Raw genomic sequence first — 22865 nt, forward strand, 5'->3', positions numbered from 1 at the left:
AGAATGATAATCATAAAACCATAAAATGTGAAGGACTTCACCAGCCGAAAATTCTTCCTGGTTCAGATGCCAGTTAAATGCATGCAATCTAATCCTTCTGTGCCTTTCCAAGTCTGAGATGGCAGGAGGCTCAATACAGGAGGGCTTGGGGGGATCTCACCTCTTGGGGGGCCTGAAACCTCCTTCCCCCTTAATCCAAACACACTTCAGCTCTGGAGCCAACAGAACTCATGGGTGAAGGTGCCTGATGCTTGGGAAGGCTGGTTCCCTCCTCTGTCACTACTGCAGTTCGGTACCACTCCTCTGGCAGCTCTGTACATAAATTTTTACACCTCTGAGCTAAATTAAATGAAGCATTAAAACGTTTCAGGCCTCTTGGCTTCAAGCACTGGTGACACTAAGGATTTACTGAGCAGCCAAAGTCCAACAAGGTCTGTCCAAGGGGTGCCCTTCTGCCCTTATTCTTACCTATAAATGTTATTTATCAATACTATATGTAATAAAATAAGTACTTTTAAGAGCAAGGCAACACTTTTTATTTTTATTTAAAAAGGCCTTGATGGCAGGAATATAGTGTAAAAATCATTGGAAAAACTAAAAGGCATCAATACATATTGGAATATACACTTTTTACATAAATTACATTTATTTATTTATTCTTTCATTTGAGGTTCTTATTTGATATTGAGGTCTAATAGTTAATAGGTCCTGGGATCTGGACGTTTAGACCACCGTAGTCTAACATGTACATGTTCATGGGCCATTGCTGAAAGAGAGGGAGAGAAAAAGAAGGCAAAAGCCTCTGTTAGAACACAACACAAAACCATGCATCAAACCTCTGACATGTTCCAACACTGGCTGTTGCCCCCACTTTCCAAGTAAGAGAACAGAACCAATCCCAAACCAAAACACCACCAGCAAACTTGACAGAAAACCTTTTAAGTTTATATTTCTCTTGCGCATTTTTGGGGAGTTTTATTTGGTATCACCCACAACTGAAGCCAAGCCCTGAGGAAGCGCAGTTGTATGCATCTCCCTGACTTTATCTCCTATTTTTCCACTTTTGTGGCATTCTAGAGCTCTGCACTGCTCTCAAAACCAAGCTACAGGTACACCCAGCACAGCTTGGACCATAGGGAACCACTGGGTCCTGCTGAGAGGCACCACAGACCTGAGGTGATGTCACCAGCACTCGTGTTTTAACCCACTGGGTTAAAACTGAGGTGGAGGGATTTGCTGTCCCATATGCAGCACACACTAAAGCTGAGCACCCCCGAGGCACACTGCAGGAATGTAGGAGAGTCCCAGGGGGTGTTGGACACTTTGCTCTGCGGACCTCCCCCAGACAAACCCTGCAGACAAAGACAGCCCCACAGGTGTGTCCCCTCCTTCGCCAAACCTGCTTGTGCCATTTTACATCATACTTTATAGTGTTAGGCAGGCAGAGAGAGGTGGTGACAGTTCGAGGAGAACAGAGAGCAGCATCCTGAAGCAGAAAGATAGGTAGGCAGTAACCCCCCTAGTATCTGGAAGGCTTTACCACAAGTGAGATCTGATTTGTTGAGGATGTAGACTCCATATTGGAAGAAGAGGAAGAGGAAGATGAGGAAGAGGAAGATACCGAGTTCCCTTCGGAGATCCTCTTCCGCTTCCGTTTGGGAACACTGATGTCTTTCTCTGCAAGAAAAGCAGGAAGGCATGAGGTGTCCGAGCCCTGAGAGTGGTCCCTAAATGTGGGGACTCATCTGCCCTCTCTGACCTTGCCTGTCACAGAGCATCCCCCTGCAATGTTCTGTTGTGGCCTCCATGACCTGGCACAGAGCTGTCAGCTTTCCTCACACTGTAGGCATGCTCTTGCTTGCCAGATCTCCCTTCTCTATTCATCCACCTCTTTTCATAAAACTAATAGGATCGTACTTATCTCTAGGACTGCTAATTCTGACACATTTGATTAAAACTGTCTGAGATTTATTGGGATGATGGGACAGAGAGAGAAACGCATTCCCAGTGATGACAGAAACCTTGTTGCCTTAGAAATTCAACTGCTAAATGATGGCTCAAATTAAGGGCTTTAACCAGGGAATAAATTGCTCATGGTGAGTAAATTGCTAATGGGAGAAGGATAATCATATCCTCCAGAACATGCTGGAAGTTTGAGCCAAACAGCCGAGTCTGCCCACAGCTCACAGAAGTGGAATCCTCCAAGAGGATAGTTTACTCTGGAACAGATGCTGAGCCTGACTTTTTGTAAGGTAGGATCTTCTTCCCATCCTGCCCTGAGGATGTGGGAGGTTCAAACGCCACGTCACAACTCCCATCCATTTTCTCTCCCACAGTGCCAGCAAAGCCACAGTTATGTCCTAGCCCTTCCCTTACCTGTTTGTTTGGCCTCAGTGCAGATTTCAGCAAATGGCCTGTGGAAGAGACAAGGGGTGAGTCAGTTGTTTCACTCTGTGTGCCTGCCTGTGCTGGGACACAGCCCAGACCCTGACCCTGACCCTCCTCCAACACTCCTTTGTGTGGAGAGGGGACTTGGGAGCATCCCCAGTGCATCCCGGAGGGAAGCAACCTGAAAGAACTCAGCTGGATCTCTGAGTTACTTGCCCCCATGTGATGTCCCTTCCCAGTATCATCATCCCAAATCGCATAAGAAAGGGGACAAATCAGCCCTGCTAACTCTTCACTGTGCCCACCCATGGGCAAGCACCTCCCTGCAGCACAGGACAGTGGATGCCAGGGATGGAGCATCCACCACACAGGTATGTGGTGGCTCTGGTGGCCTCATGGTGAGTTGCCCTCCTTATGGCTGAAGAAGCAAGGACAACACTTAACAAACAGAAACCTCCCCCATCACAAAGCTGGAAAAACTTACTGGAGCTGGTTTATAATCACTATTCGGATGCTCTCCCGTGCCTTCAGGATCTTCTCCAGCCGATGAATGTCATAGGTATTGGGATTTCTGAAAGGGATATCGTCTGGCAACCCGGTCACCTCCACAGCATCAGGACTGTCCCTGATGAGTTTATAGGGCACCATGACAGGCCGGTTCAAGCCCAGAGCCTCTCCTGTAATGGCAGAGCAGAGGACAGCACAACAGCTTTACCCTACAGGGCTCCAGAACCAACCAAGTGAGGACCAAGAGCCCTGGGGGACTTTGGGAAGCCATGGGTGCTATGATGCCCAACCTTTGCTGTAGTCACGTCCCACCCAGCCATTTTACATCTACTTGCCCAATTTATTGTCTGCTCTGTTAGTCTCCATTTAGAATTCTGTCAGGAGCCTCAGGTGAGTTCAGGACACACACACAGCTGCACTTGCCCAAGCCCATGGCTGGACCAGCAGCAGCAGCATGCAAGACAGCCCAGGACAAAGGGGAAATGGAAGAGATTTGCCCATTTCATCTTGCCTCTGTATGTCAGCAGGTCTGGGCGTCGCCCAGGATGGAGATCAAAGCCATCCTCATCCTCATCATCACATCACATCACATCACATCACATCACATCACATCACATCACATCATCACATCACATCATCCCTGCCCATTTCTTGAATCAATTTATCTCTTTGGCCTCCACAACATTCTACGGCAGTGATATACCTCAATTTAATTCCTTGCTGCATTAAAAGCCCTTCCTTCTGTACAATTAAACCCACTGCTCACCTCTCTGGATACCCCTCCAGTTCCTGCTCAGTGGGGAGCAGAGAACATCCCTCACTCCTGCACTGTTTCTAACTCTAAGAGCCTGGTCCCACCTTGCATCTCTGCAGCCCTAAAACCTGAAGGTGTTAGTGGCTACACAGCCACGTTTCTGGTTTTCCTCCTGGAGAGTTTGTCCCATCAAAGGCTGACATCAGACTGAACAAATCCTGCTACTGTGCTGCATTTTGCCATACTCCTTCCCCTCTCCAAGACTGAGCAACAAGGTCATGAACAGGAAGGTCATGGTCCCACCTGCCAAGAGTGAGACACAGGGACGTCCCTGGGGACAGGCTGTAACATGGAGCAGCAGGACAATATCTGCGCTGCAGCAGCTGCCATGTGCTTGGGCTATAAATAGAGGGGCCTTTGTGGAATTAATTTTAACTGTGGCTGCTCTCAGCAAAACCAACCTTACCCTGTGATGCGTACAAGCAAGAGACTCACCGTATTTTTCATTGAAAAGCTCTTTCACTTGCTCTCGGAGAATCACCTTCTCTCCAAGCCTGTTGGCATCGTCCTCATCTGCAAAAGCAAGAAAGGACAGGGGTGAACTTACCTTGTTTCCTTCTGAGCCCCTGGAAAACCAATCTCACTGATATAATGCAGGACAGTATCCCTGTCTCTCTGGCCCAGCATGGCCTGGGGACACCTCAGAGGTGCTGCTCTGTGCTGGTACCCTGCAACACCTTTCAGAGCTGTGCAAAGCAGCTCTAAAATGCTGCCAGATCTCCATTTGCCATGTGCTGCCACAGCTAAAAGCATTTTATATCTACTTTGCAAGGCTGTAAATGACTAGAAAAAATGCAAAGCAATGAAGACTCAAGCCCTCAGTGCCATGAAGGCTCCCACAAGTGACATCAAGGAATGAGAGAGCACTTTTATGGCTAAGCTCCTAAGTGAAGTATTGTTTTATAATATCCTATATAATCAGCTTGGCTTTACTAGCTTTTTTAATTATCCTCATTGTGCTAAACAGTTTCTCTTTCATTCTCTCATTTCAAACGAGGTGCCTAAGACAGTAGATTTTTACACTCAGCTATTTAGCATCCTCAGGAGGCTCTGGGACAAATGACTAGGGTCATGATGCTAACCTTTGACCTAGGGTCAAATGACCTTAACCCTAACCCTAACCTGTCCTTTTCGATGCCTTTTTTCCCCCCACAGGTATAAAGTGAACACATCTTATCTGCCTCTTGCTGCAGTCACCCCTCCAGCTCCTAGCCAGCTGAGATGTACAGTGCAGGAACAGCTCAATGGGGTGGACTCCCCACCTTCTCTCCTCCCAAAGAGGATCCTCACTGCACCCAAGGAAGGCACTGTCACCCAGACTGGCAAGCCACTAGGTAAAAATAACGAAATCACTGAATGGTTTGGGTTGAAAAGGACCTTAGAAGACCATCCAGTTCCAACTTCCTGCCAAGGGAAGGGACAGCTTCCACTATCCCAGGTTGCTCCAAGCCCTGTCAAACCTGGCCTTGGACACTTCCAGGGATGGGGCAGCCACAGTTTCTCTGGGCAACCTGTGCCAGGGTGTCCCCACCCTCACAGGGAAAAAATTCTTCCCAATATCCCATCCCACACATCCCTCCTGGCAGTGTGAAGCCATTCCCCTTTGTCCTTTCACTCCAGGCCCTTGTTCAAAGTCCCTCTCCAGCTCTCTTGGAGCCCCTTTAGGACTGGAAGGGGCTCTAAGGTCTCTGTAGAGCCTTCTCTTCTTCAGGTGAACACCTCCAGCTGTCCCAGCCTGTCTCCAGAGCAGGAGTGCTCCAGCCCTTGGGTATATTTGTAGCCTCCTTTGGACTCATTCCAACAGGTTCAGGGCTTTCTTGTGTTGGGAGCCTCAGCCAGATGCAGTGCTTCAGGTGGGGTCTCACAAGAGCAGATGGCTATTCATGGTGGGCTTTTACAGCATCAAGGTGATCTCTGAAAACCTTGGCATGAGGGATCCAAGTATCCTCTGCCCACAATCTGCAGTTATTTAGTTTCATTTTGAGCAATCACATGATTACGATTTTTTATTATTTTGAGCAATCATATGATTTTTGTTTTAGTTTTAAGCAAACACATGGCTGGACATTTTGTTTTAAATGCAAGGTGACAATCCCCTGCAAGTCCCTGCCCCCCTGTGCATGGGACTGATTTCAGTGCTGAGCACTCCAGGCAGAAAGACCCCCATCCCACACCTCAACCACTCTGCTGATGTGGGTGCTGGAGAGAAGCTGGCAACCTCAAACCTCTGCACCCTGCTACTGCAGGGTATGGCCTCAAAAAAGCCTCTTCTCCACCTGGAAAACAATTGTTTTGCCTAGATATAACACACACAAAAAAAAAAGAAAAAAAAGAAAAAAAAAGCAACCAACTTTCTGTAAAGAGAGCTCAGGGCCAAGTTGTGCTCCAAATACAGAAATGGCAACAAAGCAGCTTGAATGGCATGGAGGAAAACATACATAGAATAGATGAAAGTCAAATGTTGCCAAGGAGTTCTGGTTTCTAGGTGATGCCTTATGGTGCCACTCTGGAGGCCACGACAGACCAGAGGGGCCAACCCTGTGCACTCCCTCTGTGACTTCCTTGTCATCAATGCTCAGTTTCTGGGCTGTATATACATACCCGTATGGATGTGTAGATGGTAGCAGACAAAACTACACCAAATTTCAGTGTTCTCACTCGTTTAATTCTCTGGGACTGAAAAATGCAGCAGGTCTCTCCGCTCATGCCCCAAGTGACCCGAGTGCAAGAAACAAGATCCCAAGGGGGTTTTTTCCACCTTGAGGTGGGTGCTACTCCTGAATTCCCATTCAAGGGCACAAACAAATGTCATGACAATCCTGGAACTGAGCACGCATAACAGCGAAGCCAAAGAGGAGGCTCTGGCCAACAGCACTGCTTCCCAGGGACCTACCCCGCCGTGCCCAGGTAAGAGGGATCTCCATCTCCTTTTGATTTTACCCATTTGGGTTTGGGAATTAATCACTCAAGGAGACCACTGGTGCTCTTGACATGTGCTTAATCCCTCCCATAAAGCAGGTTTATCCATGCTGCTAGCTTTAGGTCTATGGTGGGGTTTTTTGTTTGGTTGGTTTGGTTTTTGTTTTGTTTTTGTTTGTTTTAAAATAGTAGCTAGTCGATTAACCCTTTTTTTCCCAATCCTACTTGCCTGAAGTCAGGACCCCTGCACTCCACAGGTACTTACAGACAAGTGGTCACATTTTTAAAGCACCATTTGCTTTTTTCCTATAGGACTTGTCAGAGCTCAACATTTCTTTGAGAAACACCAAGCTACATTTAGTAATTATTAAAACTGAGGTTTAGGTGTCTGCTGTTGGGCAACAGAATCCAATGCGTATTCTTCTAGTGACTCAAACAACCCCCACACAACCAAATCCAAGGTATCCCATGGAAAAATAATGGTTCTGTCTGTGTTCATGATGTTATGTGCAGAACCTTGATCTCAGTGGTGAAGCCACAGCACAGTTGGGTAGGATACCCAATGGCACCTTCTTCCTTCCCATGCCACCACCTGTATCCTCAAATGCTGCTCAAGGGGATGCCTGTTCTCCACTCAGCCACTGCTCATGGAGTAACAACCTCCCAAAGACTTGTCGCAAAGCCCGTTTCATCAGGAAAACTGTCACTGCCCAACACATCCTACTGAGAATATGGCTCAGATCCCTTCTGCAGGCAATCCCAGACTCATCAAAGAGATACTCAGCCAGGGCAGGATCCTTACAGCAGCCAGGATCTGGCCCTGAATCCTAAGAGGATTCTTTCCCCTTCCAGCTTCCATGGCTGCAATTCAGTTATACCTCTGTGTAAATCCAGAATAAACATGCTGACTTTACTGAGGCTATTCTGCAGTAACTCAGGTTTAAATGCAGTTAGAATTAGCTTAACATATGTATGTTTTCAAAGCAGAGCTATAAGCTTGTGGGAGCAGCAATTAACACCTAGACCCACAGCCAAAATCCCAGCTGATGGCACTGTGGCTGGATCTGCTGTAGCTATGCCGTCCCCTGCCACAGGAACAGGCAGGTGAGCTCCTCCTTACACCTGTACATCAGCCTGTATCTTATGTCCCTGGAGCCTTCATGGCTACCCACCAACCCTGACCCAGAGTATGTGTTAAAGCAAAGCAAAAAAAAAACCAACCCAAATCCATGCAACCTCTCCTTGAGAATGGCAAGTGTATTTGTAAAAAAGTAATTGTTGGGACACAGGGATGAAGGATGAGAAGAACGTGTCAGGTTTGTTTGGCTGGAGTGATGGCATCGATGCTCAGGGACTACAGCAACAGTGCTTAGAAATGCAGAAAGGATTAATAACAACAATAAAACACTGTATCATTCAGTTCTGGATATCACAGGGAAACAGAGCAGAGATGAAAAAACAATACCTGAAATTTGGGGGGGGTTAGACATTTTCATTCCCATATTAAAACACAAGTGCATTTCTTGTCTGCTACCATCTACGATGCATCAACTGAGCTACGTACCATTCAAAGCAGCATAGGCTTTTTCCAAAGATGTTATCCGTCTAGGGGCTACAGCGCAAGTTAATGGAAGACAAAAAAAAAAAAAAAAAAGAGAAAGAAAAAGAGATCCATGAGTGCTGCAGCTTGGTTTCTTGGTCATAAACAAAAGCAAAACCCAGGATGATACTGTCTCTAGCAGCTTAAAATTCCTCTGGTCCCTTGGCACAGGGACACTTTTGGTAGCTAATAACTGCTGGGCAAGTTATTTACTGGTGAGCTGGGCTCACCTGCTTTGCTGGAATGTGCTTAAGCCTGCTAACATCCCTTTGGCTATGCCACTCTCCTGAGCAGCTCAAGGTCCACATGTGCATAGGGATCCATGGCCAAATTGGCAGCATTTATGGCACGTGCCAGAGCAGCAGCAGCTGTGCTGCACAGCTGTTCCAGTGCCAGAGGAGAAAAAAATATCTCAGGTTAAAGCAGATGAAAAGCAAACAGGGAAATTGTGTCAGTTCTGCAGCAACAGGGGAAATAGGAGAAAAAGGAATCCCTAAGGAGAGGCTGGTGCTTGCCACTGACTCCAAAGTTGTAAGTGACATAAAAAGAAATTAATTTCCTGTGGAAGAACAGCAGGGATGGGACTGTGACCAGGTTTTGCATGATGGGCAAAAGGAGGAATGAAGTAGCTCATCCTGCTAAAGTCACAGCCACAGGGAGAGCTGGTGAGGAGGTGCAGCACCAGGGCAAGGAAGGGGCTCAGATGGGAGGCTCTTGATGTCAAACTGCAGTGTGCTGACACTGGCAAACTGAAGGGGACTGGGGAGACAGCAGGAGCATGTGTTCAAATTTCCTAAGCAGAGGCATAAGCAATCTGAAGTAGCTCCAAATACCTAGCTCAAATTATGTCGTTTCAAGCAGGCTCAGGAAAGCAGCCACTGCAGCACAGAGCTCTGTTGATGCTTCCTTGCATGGGGGAGGAGAGCCCTTTGGTTCAGTGGCACAAAGGAACAGAAAAAATATGTGGTTCTGCCCAGGGCAGCTGCAGGCACTGAGATTTGGGTGTAGACCCACACGAGGTGGGGCTCTTCACCCCCGAGCTGCTGGAAGACAAATTCTGCCGTAAGTGGCTGCAGCAGTGCCGCTCACTGGCATGCTGCAGGATCCCGCCCCGAAATACGTGATGATCTCTGCAGCTTGGGCCCCTAAATCGCTGGTGACACCCTGTGGGCAGTATCTGCCACACTAAATGCTTAGGCAAAGTGGAAGAGATACATATGGGTCATGCTGGTGCTGGGAAAGCCAAGCTAGCATCCAAGCCAAGAGGGAACAAAGTCCTGGCACGGCTTCTATCAAGGAGGAATGCAGGCAGGAGCACAGGCAGGAGCACAAGCAGACTGCAGGCAGAAATGGAGAGCAACATATGGCAGGATCTTTCCAATATGAATCAGAACTGGTTTAGAAAAGGCAGCATGGCATTTCCTTTGGTTGGCAGCAACTCAAAGGCTTTTGCAGCATTTCAAGGTGCTGTTACAAAATTACCTTAAGAAAGGTAATTAAAATTTCTTGTCCTGCTAACCCAAACGTGCCATCAGCCTTAACCATAGGAAGCATCCCACCAGGTTCAGGGCAACTGTGCTGCAAGGTATGGGGTGCATCCCAGCGTGCTGGACTATGGTCAGGCTGTAATGGCACCCATCTCACTGCTTGATAAGCACTCTGAAAATGAGGGGGCTTGGGGTGTCTGAAGGACACAACAGGATATGAGGGTGGTGGAGAGCAGAAGGAAGGAAAGAGCCAAGTAAACACAAGGACTTGGATGAAGTGAATGATGGTGCTGCCCTCTCAACAGTGAGAATGCCACACACAGAGGCAAATGGGAAAAGGAGACAAAGCTAGTGAAAGAAAAAGGTGATTGGAATCACAGACATGCTTATAAACAGGCTTTGAGGCTCCACAGCTATTCACACCTGATTGAATTTTAAGCCTCATAATTATCAATATATAAAAATACATATTTTTACACACACACACACACACTCCCCCACATATTATATATATATATTCAACCTGCTTGAAATTTCACCTTAGACGAAAAACAGTGACCAGCTGAACACTCAAAAATAATCACCCTGGGCCTGGCTGGGGGGTTAAAAAGGGTTGGGGGGTGAAGGGAGATGGATATGGACCTTGAAAAGCAACCTGGTGATGGAGCAAGATGTGCTCAGCCCTCATCACAGCTTTCCTCTTTTCTATTTTTCTTGCTAGGAGTTTCCAGTGCGAGGCACATCTCATCAAAGTCTTGAGGAGGATTGTGCTCTTGTGATTAGAAAATAAATAAATAAATAAATTTAAAAAGGATGCCTAGATGTGTGATTTTTTAAATTAAAGAACACTGCCTGCCCTACTTTATTAAGTGGAGAGTGGAAAATAATCTATCATGGCGGTAGGGAGCTTGGAGAATAGGACAGATAGAGCTGGTGTACATTTTCACATAAAAATTAACATACAGAAAGATATTTTTTGTGTGTGTGTATGTGTGTGTTTACCTATGCTTGGCATTTTTTTTTCAAAGGCTCATATTAAGCCAGTTTTGTATCTGTGCCTCAGGAAAAAAAAAACCAAAAGGATAAGCATAGTGTTTATAGCACTAGAGCATCACCCCTGCTCATTCATTCCTGTTTAATGCTGAAAGATCATGCTGCTTTCAAGAAGGGGTTTTGCAAATCTCTTTTGCACAGCAGAGACCAGCAGTGTGGAGAAGAGACACTGGAAATCAAAACTTCTGGATGCCAGAAGGATTGTGCTCCTGGGTTAAACGCCCTGGGGAAGCAGTGCAGGTGAAGTGCTGGCACGGTGGCCTCAGGGCCATTGTCCCATCTTTGAGAGGCTGCAAACCTGCATTGCGGAAGGGCTTTTTCCAAAAAATCAGCCTAATTCCCTGCAAAATCCACCTCCTTCAGCAAACAGCATCCCTGCAGGCACACAGCCCCCAGCTGCTTCTGCACTGGCAACCCCACCTTCTCCCACTAGAGGAAAAACACCATCTCAACATACAGATTACAGATTATCTTGAGAAAAAAAGCACGTGAAGCACTCAGATTGTATTGAAATCCTTTTACCTGTTTCTGTTACACTTAAAAAATGGGTGTCCCCAAAAGAAAGAGATTTGTGGTCCCGCAGTTACCGGGAATGCTCTTTGTGATACAGGAGGTGCACAACTTTAAAGCATATTAAATGCCATCATTTAACCTAAAGGCAACTAAAATCACTCCAAAGTGATTTTTTTTTTTAATTAAATTTCCCCTTTTCCTTAACACGTGTACTCTTCATGTAATTTTTAGCCAAAATGATCCACAAAACCCAATAGCTTCCCTTATGTTTATGATGTCATCTCCTCAGCTTTCCAGCTTTTGGAGACCTCTGCAATGCCATCCTACTTGGGAGTAACTATTGCTTTCATTTTAACCCTCCTCTATGAAATAAAAGTGATTTTCACTGATTTTATTTTAATGCCAAGAATGCTGCTGCTCTTCATTTTACATGACAGGTCTTCACTACACAATATTGAGGTAAAAAGAAGACACTTAAATTTAAATTTTTAGTGACCGATGGCTAGTTGGAAATCATTCATTTTATTAAGGCAGATGAAAAGCAATCAAAGTCAAGGCAGTGACTGCACCACTGTATTGCCACCAACCACTTTGGTGTAGTGGGGTGGAAAAACAAACAACGGGTTAATTGCTGTCAGTGGGGACTAGGGAGGGGCAAAATACAATCAGCTCTTTTCTGGACGAGACATTCCAGTGGTAATCTGACTACTAGAAAATACTTACGAGTCCTGGAACTGTCTCTGAAGATTTGGCAAATATGGGAAATTGTCTATAACAAATTGAGATGTCACGTAAGAAAAACCCCTCACCTGTAACTGCTCTTATTTAAAACCTCAATGGGAGGAGAGGGAATGAAGCACCCAGCCTGGCAGGGATGCTGTGACCTGCTGAGCCCATTCGGGTACTGAAATACACATAAAGTATGTCTTTGGGTTTGTGCTAGAAGGCCAGTCTGTGAGGGGAGCATTCAACTGGAGAAAGAGGGAAAAAATGTTAAGCATTGAAAAGAAAATCAGTCTCCTCTACATCTCTATTTCTCAGGTTGCATCTCCCAGCCAGGTAGCAGCTTGAAGTATTTGCCTTCTGATGTGCTTTGTGTCAGATCAACGTCTTTTAACGTAATTATACTGATTAGAGTGGGGGAATGGAAAGACAAGATGTGGCTGGAGGAGTGTATACATAGTCATATAACTCTGTGGAAAACTAGAGCTCTGCAAAACTTGTGCTTCAGTGAGGGCTCGTTTAAGCCCCAGCTGATGTGAACGGGCACATTGCTGCTTAGGACCAAAAGATACAAGTCTAAGACCAAGTTCCACAGAGGTCTCAGGGGACCTCCCTATCATTGGCTGGGCCCTACACAGGGATGCAGAAGTGAACACATGGACCATGTCTGAATTTTCCTGACAGCTCACCTTTTGTTAGAGCTCTTAACACCTTTCTGCTATTCCCAATAAGGGCATATAAATGTTTTCCTGTCTGTCATATTTGTCTTTTCTAAATTGTACCATCGCCATGGAGGCTGGCAAAGGAAATGGGAAGCCATAAATAAAGATGACAAGGTTCTTTGCACCCATCTGTGCTCTTCCAACAGTTGTAATTACAGACATTTAAAATTGAGACAGGTTTTTACCCACGCTGCTGACAGCAGCTCTCTTTTCTGAGCAGCCAAGAAATGAGAGACAGCTACTGTGGGGACTCACAGTGAAGGACACGGCTCTGGGATGATGATTTGAGCAGCTGTGAATGGAGCGTACCCTGGATACCCTGTCCTCTTCTCTGCCATGTCTTCCCTGGTGTATCTGCCTGTGGAACGTTCACGAGCTGGAGTGGACTTCACTGCCATGCTACTGCAGCCCACCATGGACCCTTGTGGTTAATCACCCCTTATGACAACCTTCTCTTGCCACCCAACCCACCAGCTCATTACAACACAGATTTATTTTAAGAAAACACTTAAGAAAGTGGGTGTTTTCTTAAAAAGAGAAAACAGATCCCTGCCCTAGATTAGCTCTTGAAAAATGCCATCATTTCAAGGCAACAGCAGCAGTACTGATGGGTGACACTGACGCCAGCTGTCTCAGGCAACAAATGCACCAAACAACAACAAAACCAAAGTGGGAAGCCCAGGAAAGTGAAGTCAGAACAACCTCCCTCCAGCTGATAAAATTATTGCTTGCAAGTTTACAACTTCCTGACCACCACTAAACACCTGGCTAATGCATTGCTTAGGCAAAAAGATATCATCTCTTACCGGGTTTGGGGATGAGTCCTTGAAAAGGCCTGTGAAAAATAAGGAAAAAAGGAGATTTAAAATGAAATGGTACCGGGAAGCCAGCATGCCTGAGCTGAACACCCTGATGTGGCCCAGGGAAAGCTGAACACCCTGATGTGGCCCAGGGAAGGCTGGGGATCAGCCTGTCCTTCACACGCTATGCCACAACTCACGTGGGACCAGCAGGAGCTCTGTGGGGATGAGGTCCCTGCAAGGGGCAGTGACCCCTGCTTGAGGCAGCATGATGTACCTCATGCCCCACTGATAAGAAGACAAACAACATGATCCAGTGAAAGGGTGACGGAGACACTCTTAAGCCCACTTTTTTCCTGTCTCACCTTAGTCTGATACATAGCTAAGTGCTTTTCCCTCCCTTCCCACTTATGGCCATCCCCTGAGGCTGTGAAATGCAGAGGACCCTGCCACAAACACGGGGTGCTAAAGCACAGCAGGGTTCTGAGCACTGCCCTGCACCACCAATGATCAGTCTCAAGCCTCCTAAAAAAGGGGATGGGATTTCTCTGCCTGCGTATCAGTCACACTGAGCATCTTTTTCTCCTGCCACTGCCTTCCCCATCATCTCCTCAGGCAGTGGATGGGAAGAAAGCCAGACTGCCTGTTTTATGGTCCCCTCCTTTCTGATGAACCATTAGCTGCCACCTTAATTGCTGTCTTGGGGGGCTGGAGGCATTTACAGACTGGGGCTGCAGAGCAGGAAGTGCATTTAGGTGGGCTCCCTCCTCTCCCCCTCTCTGGATCCACAGGATGGCTGACATCTCTCACCACATACCGTGTCACAGTGAACTTGATTTTATCAGCGACGGCCAGTATCCTCTCCAGATTTTGGGAGCCAAAGGTGCAGGGCTTCCTGAAGGGGATCCCAGGAGGCAGCCCCTCTATAATCACCGACCCTGGATTGCTCTTAATGCGCTTGTATGGCACTTGCACAGGGTATTTAATCCCCAAGGCCTCACCTAGGAGAGAAGCGAGTGGTAATTAAGTAGTGAGTGTGCAGGATGCCAGGGATGCCATTTCTGCTGTGGCTCTGGCTCCATCCCCAGCCCTACCAAGGCACAGAACAGTGTGGGCAGGCTGCTCAAGGTACCAGGTCAGCATTAGATCAAGGACCAACATTTTCAGGCTGCCTCCATGACAGCAGTGGAGGGGTCCAAAGACAGGCACATGTGTGCAGCAGAGCTCATGGGGCCACAGAGATGCACCATCCTGCACAAGGATGCCCATGTATGCAGTGGGAGGATGGAAAGCTGCTGCTCTTTGCTTTGGGACATTATTCAGAGATAACTCCACAGGTATGTTCCCACTCTTAGGCCTGGCTGTAGGATCAAGGCTACATATTTCCTTGCAAGCACCTGGACAAGTCTTACCCCTGCCTAGAAAATGGGGTGTCCTGCTTGTGGCCAGAACAGGGTTAATTTTTTGCAATAGTCTGGAGGCAGTATGGCTAGGACACAGAGGTTATTAGTAACAGAACCATTAATCACAACATTGCTCGGTTTATTCTCGTGGTTGTGGTACCTAATCCTGTATATACTCCCACATATGAACCCTGTGCTCCTCATGGTGCTCTTTTTCAGAGCAGGGAGAGGGGTCAGGGTTGTTTTATTGTTGTATTGAGGGACATCAGTTTGTGATATGATAACATCAAGGGCAATGAGGGTCATTTGGGATGTGTATTCAGTGTTGCTCCCCTGCCCTGCCCTTGGTTGCTGCCTCAGGGAATTCATTAATAATTGTACCCAGCCTGTGGGGGGAAACAGGGCAGGACGATTCTCCCCAGCTTTCCACCCCCTTTTTCTCCTCCAGGCCTGTTACAATTGTACGTTAAGGAAAGCATGCACTTGTTGCTGTCTGCCAGGTCTCCTCAGTGTGGTCCACACCATGTTTAGAGTCAAGAAAGAGATTTCTAGGCAAGTTATTCAGAGATCTGCCCCAAGGCTATCATGGATAGTCACGAGTGGTATAGAATGTGGTAGAAAATGGACCAAATTTTGGGGAAATTCTTGGCTCCGGTGTGGTTTGGAAGTTGTCCCCTGGACAACTACAGAACCCGATAAAGTGACAGACTATTTGCAAGAAGAGTGTTGTGACCCCTCTGGAGAGGAGCAACTTATTGCAGTGTGCTAGGCCCTGGCTACTATTTTTCAGACACTGCTTGTCACTAGACAGCACCCTCGGGGAAAAGAGGAGGACAGCAGAGCAGCAGGCACTGTGACCACTCAAACTGCAGCTGAACCACACGAACAACCCCTGCCATTAGCAGTCGCCCCTATAAGGAAGAAGAAATCCAAGACCAAACCAATTCACTTAGTGAGGGATGAAGAGGAAGAAGGGCCCTCACAATGGGAGGAGGAGGCAGGGCCAGAGATAATCACCCGATCCCTATTCCGGGGTGAGCTGCGATATATGTGAAAAGATTTCAGCCACCAGTCGTGTGAACCCCTGGTGACCCCGCTGCTTCAGTGCTGGGATATCGCGGCCCACGCTGTGGAACTAGATAGAAGTGAAGCCAAGCAACTGGGATCCCTGTCCTGGGATGTGGGCATTGACGAGGGGACTGGGAAGAGGACAGGAACTCAACCTCTGGAGGCAACTCCTGCCAAGTGTGAGGGAAAGGTATTCTCCCAAGGATGATCTAATAGTGCACCCAAGCAGGTGGATCCAGTACCTGAGACAATTAGCTGTGCTGGAGGGAATCTATAGGGATTCAAATAATGAGCAATCCCCAGTAGATCCAGATGAGGTCCAGGATATCCATGTGGCAGAAGTTTGTAAGTAGCACACCATCGTCATGCACCAACTCATTGGCATTGATGTCAATGAAGGAAGGAGAACAAACACTGCTTCAGGTGACTACCCAACTCTGGCACTATGAAGATGTCTCCATTCAGAGACAAATTCAGGAGAAAACACTCTGGAATGAGTTGTCTCCTCTAAAAAGAGTTCCAACAATCCCTTTACGCCAGTAGGAAATGAATACTAGTGGGTGAAAAGGAAAAAATAAAAACCAGCCATTTACTGACAAACAGAATGCCCAAAGGCACAAGAAAAAGGCAAATAAGTGCTAGATATTAAACTGTCAGACCTTACCCCCCCCCACACACACACTGGAACAAAAACCCAAAATGCCACGGGAAAAAAAACCCACCGGCTTCCACCACGTGGTAGAAGATGGCACCGGCTTCTCTCTCAGGGAAAAACAAAAAACCAAACTGGGGATTCATGCAGCAGGTCGAGCAAACAGATGAGAACCTGGCGACTTCACCGGTGTCGATCTTCTCTCCGCAGCAGATGAAGTAGGTGGGCCAGAGCCTCTCTCTCCCTGGCTTGGCCTTCCCAAGGCTTGGGGCGAGACGGAGCGGCCCCTCTCTCCTGCTGATCCCGACTGACTCCTCTCCCGCAGGTCCCATTTTCTCTGATCTCCGGCTAAACAAGCTGTCCAATTCACCTCAAAAAACTGCCGAAGGATTGCTGCTGCAGCTTCTCCAAGGCCAGGGAAGGGAAAAACTTCTTGTCTGAGCTAACAAAGCCAAGCTAGCCAAGCAAAACCCAGACCTCACTGTACCCGCAAACGCCTGGGAAGTGAGGCTTTGAAAAAGCCCACAAAGAGCCCAAGGCTTCCCCCTGCCCCGGACCCACCTTAAAGATACAGCAACCATTGTTGGGCATAAAGCAGAGGATCAGGGAGTAGACTGTCATCATAAATCACCCCAAGAGAGAAGATCATCTTTTTTTGGTCCCTATTTATCTGTGCCTTGGCTGTGGAAAGACTGTCCAAGACTGTGGACAGATTCAAAAGAGTCGAGCAAATTAAAGAGGAAATGTCCCATGCCTCACCAGCATGGACCAGAGTCTCTGCTGTTGGGAGCAAGTGCCCCCTGCTTGAGACAGAAGGGACACACCACCAGGTAACCTGTGCTTTTTCCTGCATGGCCACAGAGAGGACATGAGGAAGTGGGATGGAAAACCCACCTCTGCCCCGGCAGCACAGGTATGAGTTGAGAGGGAGTGTTACAGTGGGGATTCTGTAACACGATGTATCAAACAAGGAGGCCCGTGGGAAAGAAATATATATGGACCGATTCTTGATAGATGTTTCAGAGATGTTTATTTCTCCAGCTGCATGGCCTGAGGATCTGCTGAGGAACTGTTCAATCACGGGACCCGAGGGTCCTTGCCCTGCGCAGGGGAACACAAAACAACCCATGGGGAACGAGGCTGACCAGGGGCAGGCAAACCCCCGTGCCTCCCACCCAGGGCCCCTGACACTGCTGCACAGTGTACCCCCATTCCAACAAGATATGTAGGGGCAGAATCCAGCTCCATTTCTGGGGTGACAGGAAGATCCCAAGAGCTGACTGTACTGGAAGCTGAAGTGAGCCTGACTGGAAATGAATGGCAAAACCAGCCCGTCGTGACTGGCCCAGAGACCCCGTGTATCCTTGGCACAGATTACCTCGGGAGAGGGTATTTCAAGGACCCAAGAGGGCATTGTTGGGCTTTTGGGAGAGCTGCTGTGGAGACAGAGGAAATTAGACAGCTGAATACCTTGCCTGGTCTCTCAGAGGACCCTTCTGCAGTAGTACTCCTGAGGGTGTGTGTTGGTTTTGCACGGCCTGGTTTTTAGTAGCGGGGGGGCCCAGGGGTGGGTTTTGTCCCCATCCATGGGATGAGTCGAGAACTGGAGAACCAGGGAGTGCTCAGCAGGACTTGCTCACCCTTCAGTAGCCCCATATGGAGCGTGCGTAAGTCCAGTGGAGAGTGGAGACTGACAGTGGACTATCATGGCCTGAATGAAGTCACACCACCACTGAGTGCTGCTGTGCTGGACAGGCTGGAACTTCAGTTCGGACGAGCTGGAGTCCAAAGCAGCAAAGTGGTGCCACCAATGGCATTGCAAATGTATTTTTCCATGTTCCTCTGGAGCAGAGTGCAGGCCACAGTTTGCTTTCACCTGGAGGGGCATCCAGTACACCTGGAACTGACCACCCCAGGGGTGGAATTACAGTCTCACCATCTGCCATGGACTGATTCCAGACTGCACTGGAAGAGGGTGAGACTCAGAACACTTGCAGTACATTGATGACACCAATATGTGGGGCAACACAGCAGAAGAAGGTTTTGAGAAAGGGGAGAAGATAATCCAAGTTCTCCTGAAGGCCAGCTTTGCCATAAAGCAAACTAAGGTCAAGGGACCTTCCCGGGAAATGCAGTTTTTAGGAGTAAAATGGCAAGATGGATGTTGTCAGATTTCAGTGGACATGGTCAACAAAACAGCAGCTCTGTCCTCAGCAAACAGCAAAAAGGCAACACAGGCTTTCCTTAGGTGCTGTTGGGTTTTGGAGGATACATATTCCAGATTACAGTCAGATGGTAAACCTTCTCTATCATGTGACATGGAAGAAGAACGATTTTAGGTGGGGTCCTGAACAACAACAAGTTTTTTAACAAATTAAACAGGAGATTGTTCATGCAGTAGCCCTTGGGCCAGTCAGGACAGGACAGGATGCAAAGAATGTGCTCTACACCGCAGCCAGGGAGAACGGTCCTTCCTGGAGCCTCTGGCAGAAGGTACCTGGAGAGACTCGAGAACAACCCCTGGGGTTCTGGAGCCGGGAGTACAGAGTATCTGAGGCCAGCTACACCCCAGCTGAAAAAGAGATGCTGCCTGCTTATGAAGGGGTTTGAGCTACTTCAGAAGTGATTGGCACCAAAGCACAGCTTCTTTTGGCACCCCAACTACCAGTGCTGGGCTGGATGTTCAAAGGGAAAGTCCCTGCAACACACACTGATGCTACATGGACTAAGTGGATAGCACTGCGAGCTTGAACAGGAGATCCCAGTCACCCTGGGATCTTGGGAGTCATCATGAACTGGTCTGACAGTGAAAATTTTCGACTATCATCATCAGAGAATAGAAGGTGACGAGCTGAGGAGGCCCCACCATACAACCAGCTACCAAAAAATGAAAAGCAATACACTCTCTTCACTGATGGTTCTTGTCATATTGTAGGGATACACTGAAAATGGAAAGTTGCAATATGGAGTCCTATGTGGTGAGACACAGAAGCTATCGAGGGACAAGGTGGATCAAGTCAGGTTGCAGAGCTGAAAGTTGTCCAGCTGGCTCTAGATATCGCTGAGCAAGACAAATGGCCAATGCTCTACCTCTACACTGACACATGGATGGTAGCAAATGCTCTGTGGGGGTGCCTGGACCAATGGAAAATTACAACTACAGCACAGAGGGAAACCCATCTGGGCTGCTGAAGTGTGAGAAGACATTACTGCCCAGGTAGAGAAGTTAGCTGTAAAAGCCTGTCATTTTAGATGCAGACGTACACGAGAGTCAGGCTACTGAAGAGCATCGCAACAATGGACAGGTGGGTCAGGCTGCCAAGATTCAAGTATCTCTGGCGGATCTGGCCTGGCAACATAAGGGTGAATTATTTCTAGCTCAGTGACACCTGACACGTCAGGTCATCAAGGAAGAGATGCAACATACAGATGATTTCATGACTGAGATGTGAGCTTAGCCATGGACACCATCTCCCAGGTTATCCATGACTGTGAAATATGCACTGAGCTAAAAGCAAGACAAGTGGGTAAAGCCCCTGTGGGGGGCAGTGGTCTAAATAGAAGTAAGGGGGACCTACCAGATCGATTGCATCATGCTGCCTCAAACCAGCCAAGTCAAGCGCTGCGTGCTCACAATGGTAGAAGGCACCACTGGAAGCCTGGAGACCTACCCTGTGCCTCACGCCACTGCCTGGAACACCATCCTGGGCCTTGAAAAGCAAGTTCTGTGGCAACAGGGCACACTGAAAGAATTGAGCTGGACAATGAGGCTCATTTCAAAAATAGCCTCATTGACACCTGGGCCAGAAAGCACGGGAGTGAGTGGGTGTATCGTATTCCCGATCACAGAATCACAGAAAGAACTAGGTTGGAAAAGACCTTTGAGATCATCAAGTCCAACCTGTGACCTAACACCACCTCATCAACTAAACCATGGCACTAAGTGCCACATCCAGTCTTTTTTTAAACACCTCCTGGGATGGTGACTCCACCACCTCCCTGGGCAGCCCATTCCAGTGCCCAATCACTCTTTCTGTGAAGAATTTTTTCCTAATGTCCAGCCTGAACTTCCCCTGGCGTGGTTCCTCTTTTCCTGTCTCTGGTTGCCTGGGAGAAGAGACCAACCCCCACTTGGCTATACCCTCCTGGTCAGGTAGTTGCAGAGAGTGATAAGGTCTCCCCTGAGCCTCCTCCCCTCCAGGCTAAATAATGCCAATTCACTCAGTCGCTCCTCACAGGGCTTGTGTTCCAGGCCCCTCACCAGCCTTGTTGCCCTCCTCTGGACACGTTTGAGCATCTCAACATCCTCCCTATATTGGGGAACCCAGAATTAGACACAGCACTCAAGGTGCAGCCTCACCAGTGCCAAGTACATGCACCAGCCTCTAGAAAAATTGAATGGTAAAATGCACCATTAAAATCCACACTGAAAGCAGTGGGTGGGGGAACCTTCAAACATTGGGATCTACATTTAGCAAAGGCCACCTGGTTAGTTAATACCCGAGGCTCTACCAATTGAGCTGGCCCTGCCCAATCGAAACCTCCATGTACTGCAGAAGAGGATAAAGTCTCCATGGTGCATATAAGAAATGTGTTAGGGAAGACAGTTTGGATTAGTCCTGCCTCAAGCAAAGGCAAACCTATCCATGGGATTGTTTTTGCTCAAGGACCTGCAGGCACTTGGTGGGTGATGCAGAGGGACAGGGAAACACAATGTGTCTCTCCAGGGAATTTGATTTTTGGGTGAGAACAGTCTGTAATGTTGAACTGTATAATATTGGTTGCTGAGTGACACTGTCACTGTTTGCCATAACTGCCATGGCCAATGAGGATGGACTGCTCCAGATACACCAGTCATGAGCTCGTGATACAGCAACCAGCCAAAAGCACAGCAGCCCTGCTGCCATGGAAGACCTCTAAGATGGATAGAGCCCACAATCATGGACTAAATTAACTCAACAAACTTCTTGGAGGGACGGATTCAACTATAGAAACAATATCTGTGCTTGTGTATACACACAAACATACATATATATGTATATATACACATATATATACACACACACGTATGTATATAGTTGGAAGGTGTAGAATTTCAGTGTGATGTAAGTGGTATAGAATAAAGGGTTCTGACCAGGACAGGGTTAATTTTTGCAGTTGCCAGGAGAGGGCAAGGCTAGGACCTCTATATCACCTCACATCATTTTCCAGGAATGAGGGAAGGGGTCCCTTCCAGTCAAGTAAGTGTGACAGAGGGGGTGGTCAGGTAGCACTGGTTCCCTCTGTCACTGATATTGTAGCTGTTACTGTTTGTTTTCTTATTCCATTGCTGTTTCCAGTAAACTCTTCTTATCTCAATCCGTGCCTCCAAGTCTCCTCTCCAACCCACCGCAAGGGTAGGGACAGGGGGAAGGACAAATGAGCAAGCAGTGCATGGCTTGCAGTGCTTCAGTGTGAACACTAAGTTGGGGTATAATATTCCTAAACCACAACGTGGGGATAATAGCATTTCCCCTGCTCTAGGAACAGAAGGAGCAGCATCTTCTTGTTCCCCAGCGCTCACTACGGCCTATTCCTATTCCCTTCCTAACCTCTTACCACCCCCTGTGCTCCCACAGCTCCTGCAGCAAAGAGCGCCAAATCCCAGATCTGCCATTCCCTCCTGGCCCTCCTAACTACCAGCAGCTCAAGGGAGAGATGAGAGAAAGTATGTGGCAAGAAGGAATCAGGAGCAGAGGGGAGAGATAAAGAGCAAAAAAATATGAGAGAATAAGGGGGGGAATAAAACAAGCCTGGTTTCTCACCATATTTCTTATTGAACAGGTCCTGGACTTGTTCCCGCAGTGTATTAGCAATGTCTATTCTGGAAAGCCTGGCGTCATAATTTTCTGTAAAATAAAGAAACAATTATAGATTTCTGCTGGTAAATTAAAAGGCACTCTGTGACTTTTAAGTAATGCCTTTTTCTAATTATAGGAAAGCCCTTATCTTGCAATTATCTAATCTGTGGAGTGGGTCATTCAAAGTCCTTAAAAATAATCTAAACAGAAATATGTTGGGTTATTTTTCCCTCGCCTGTTTGCTAAGAATAAAAGGCATGTGAAATCGAAGATTCAGTTGTGATAATTACCAGCATTAAAATATAACATACTCCAAAGCCTCTCAGAAAAGCCAAAGGCTTTGAAAAAGCTCCCCATCCTTGTGCAAACTCTCACA

The 22865-nt window shown here is 47.5% G+C and overlaps 1 protein-coding gene across 9 annotated transcripts in view; it reads right to left on the bottom strand.

Moving 5' to 3' along the window:
* Positions 1 to 512: 512 nt before the first annotated feature.
* GTF2IRD1 (GTF2I repeat domain containing 1) overlaps positions 513 to 22865 on the bottom strand; it is a 70125-nt gene continuing 47772 nt past the window's right edge. For 6 of the 9 annotated variants that reach the window (XM_017735313.1, XM_017735319.1, XM_008634497.2 and 3 more), the window contains 9 exons: positions 22454 to 22537; positions 14344 to 14527; positions 13533 to 13561; positions 8193 to 8240; positions 4145 to 4222; positions 2873 to 3065; positions 2377 to 2414; positions 1541 to 1677; positions 513 to 766 (listed from right to left, as the gene is read on the bottom strand). In XM_017735313.1, coding sequence (XP_017590802.1) covers positions 692 to 766; positions 1541 to 1677; positions 2377 to 2414; positions 2873 to 3065; positions 4145 to 4222; positions 8193 to 8240; positions 13533 to 13561; positions 14344 to 14527; positions 22454 to 22537 — 866 coding nt within the window. In that variant the 3' untranslated portion in view covers positions 513 to 691. The remainder of the gene's footprint in view (positions 767 to 1540; positions 1678 to 2376; positions 2415 to 2872; positions 3066 to 4144; positions 4223 to 8192; positions 8241 to 13532; positions 13562 to 14343; positions 14528 to 22453; positions 22538 to 22865) is intronic. The other 3 variants (XM_017735320.1, XM_017735314.1, XM_017735316.1) reach the window with 2 other exon arrangements.

This window comes from Corvus brachyrhynchos, unplaced genomic scaffold (genome assembly GCF_000691975.1).
Source record: "Corvus brachyrhynchos isolate BGI_N302 unplaced genomic scaffold, ASM69197v1 scaffold15, whole genome shotgun sequence".
In the NCBI taxonomy this organism is placed as follows: Eukaryota; Metazoa; Chordata; class Aves; order Passeriformes; family Corvidae; genus Corvus; species Corvus brachyrhynchos.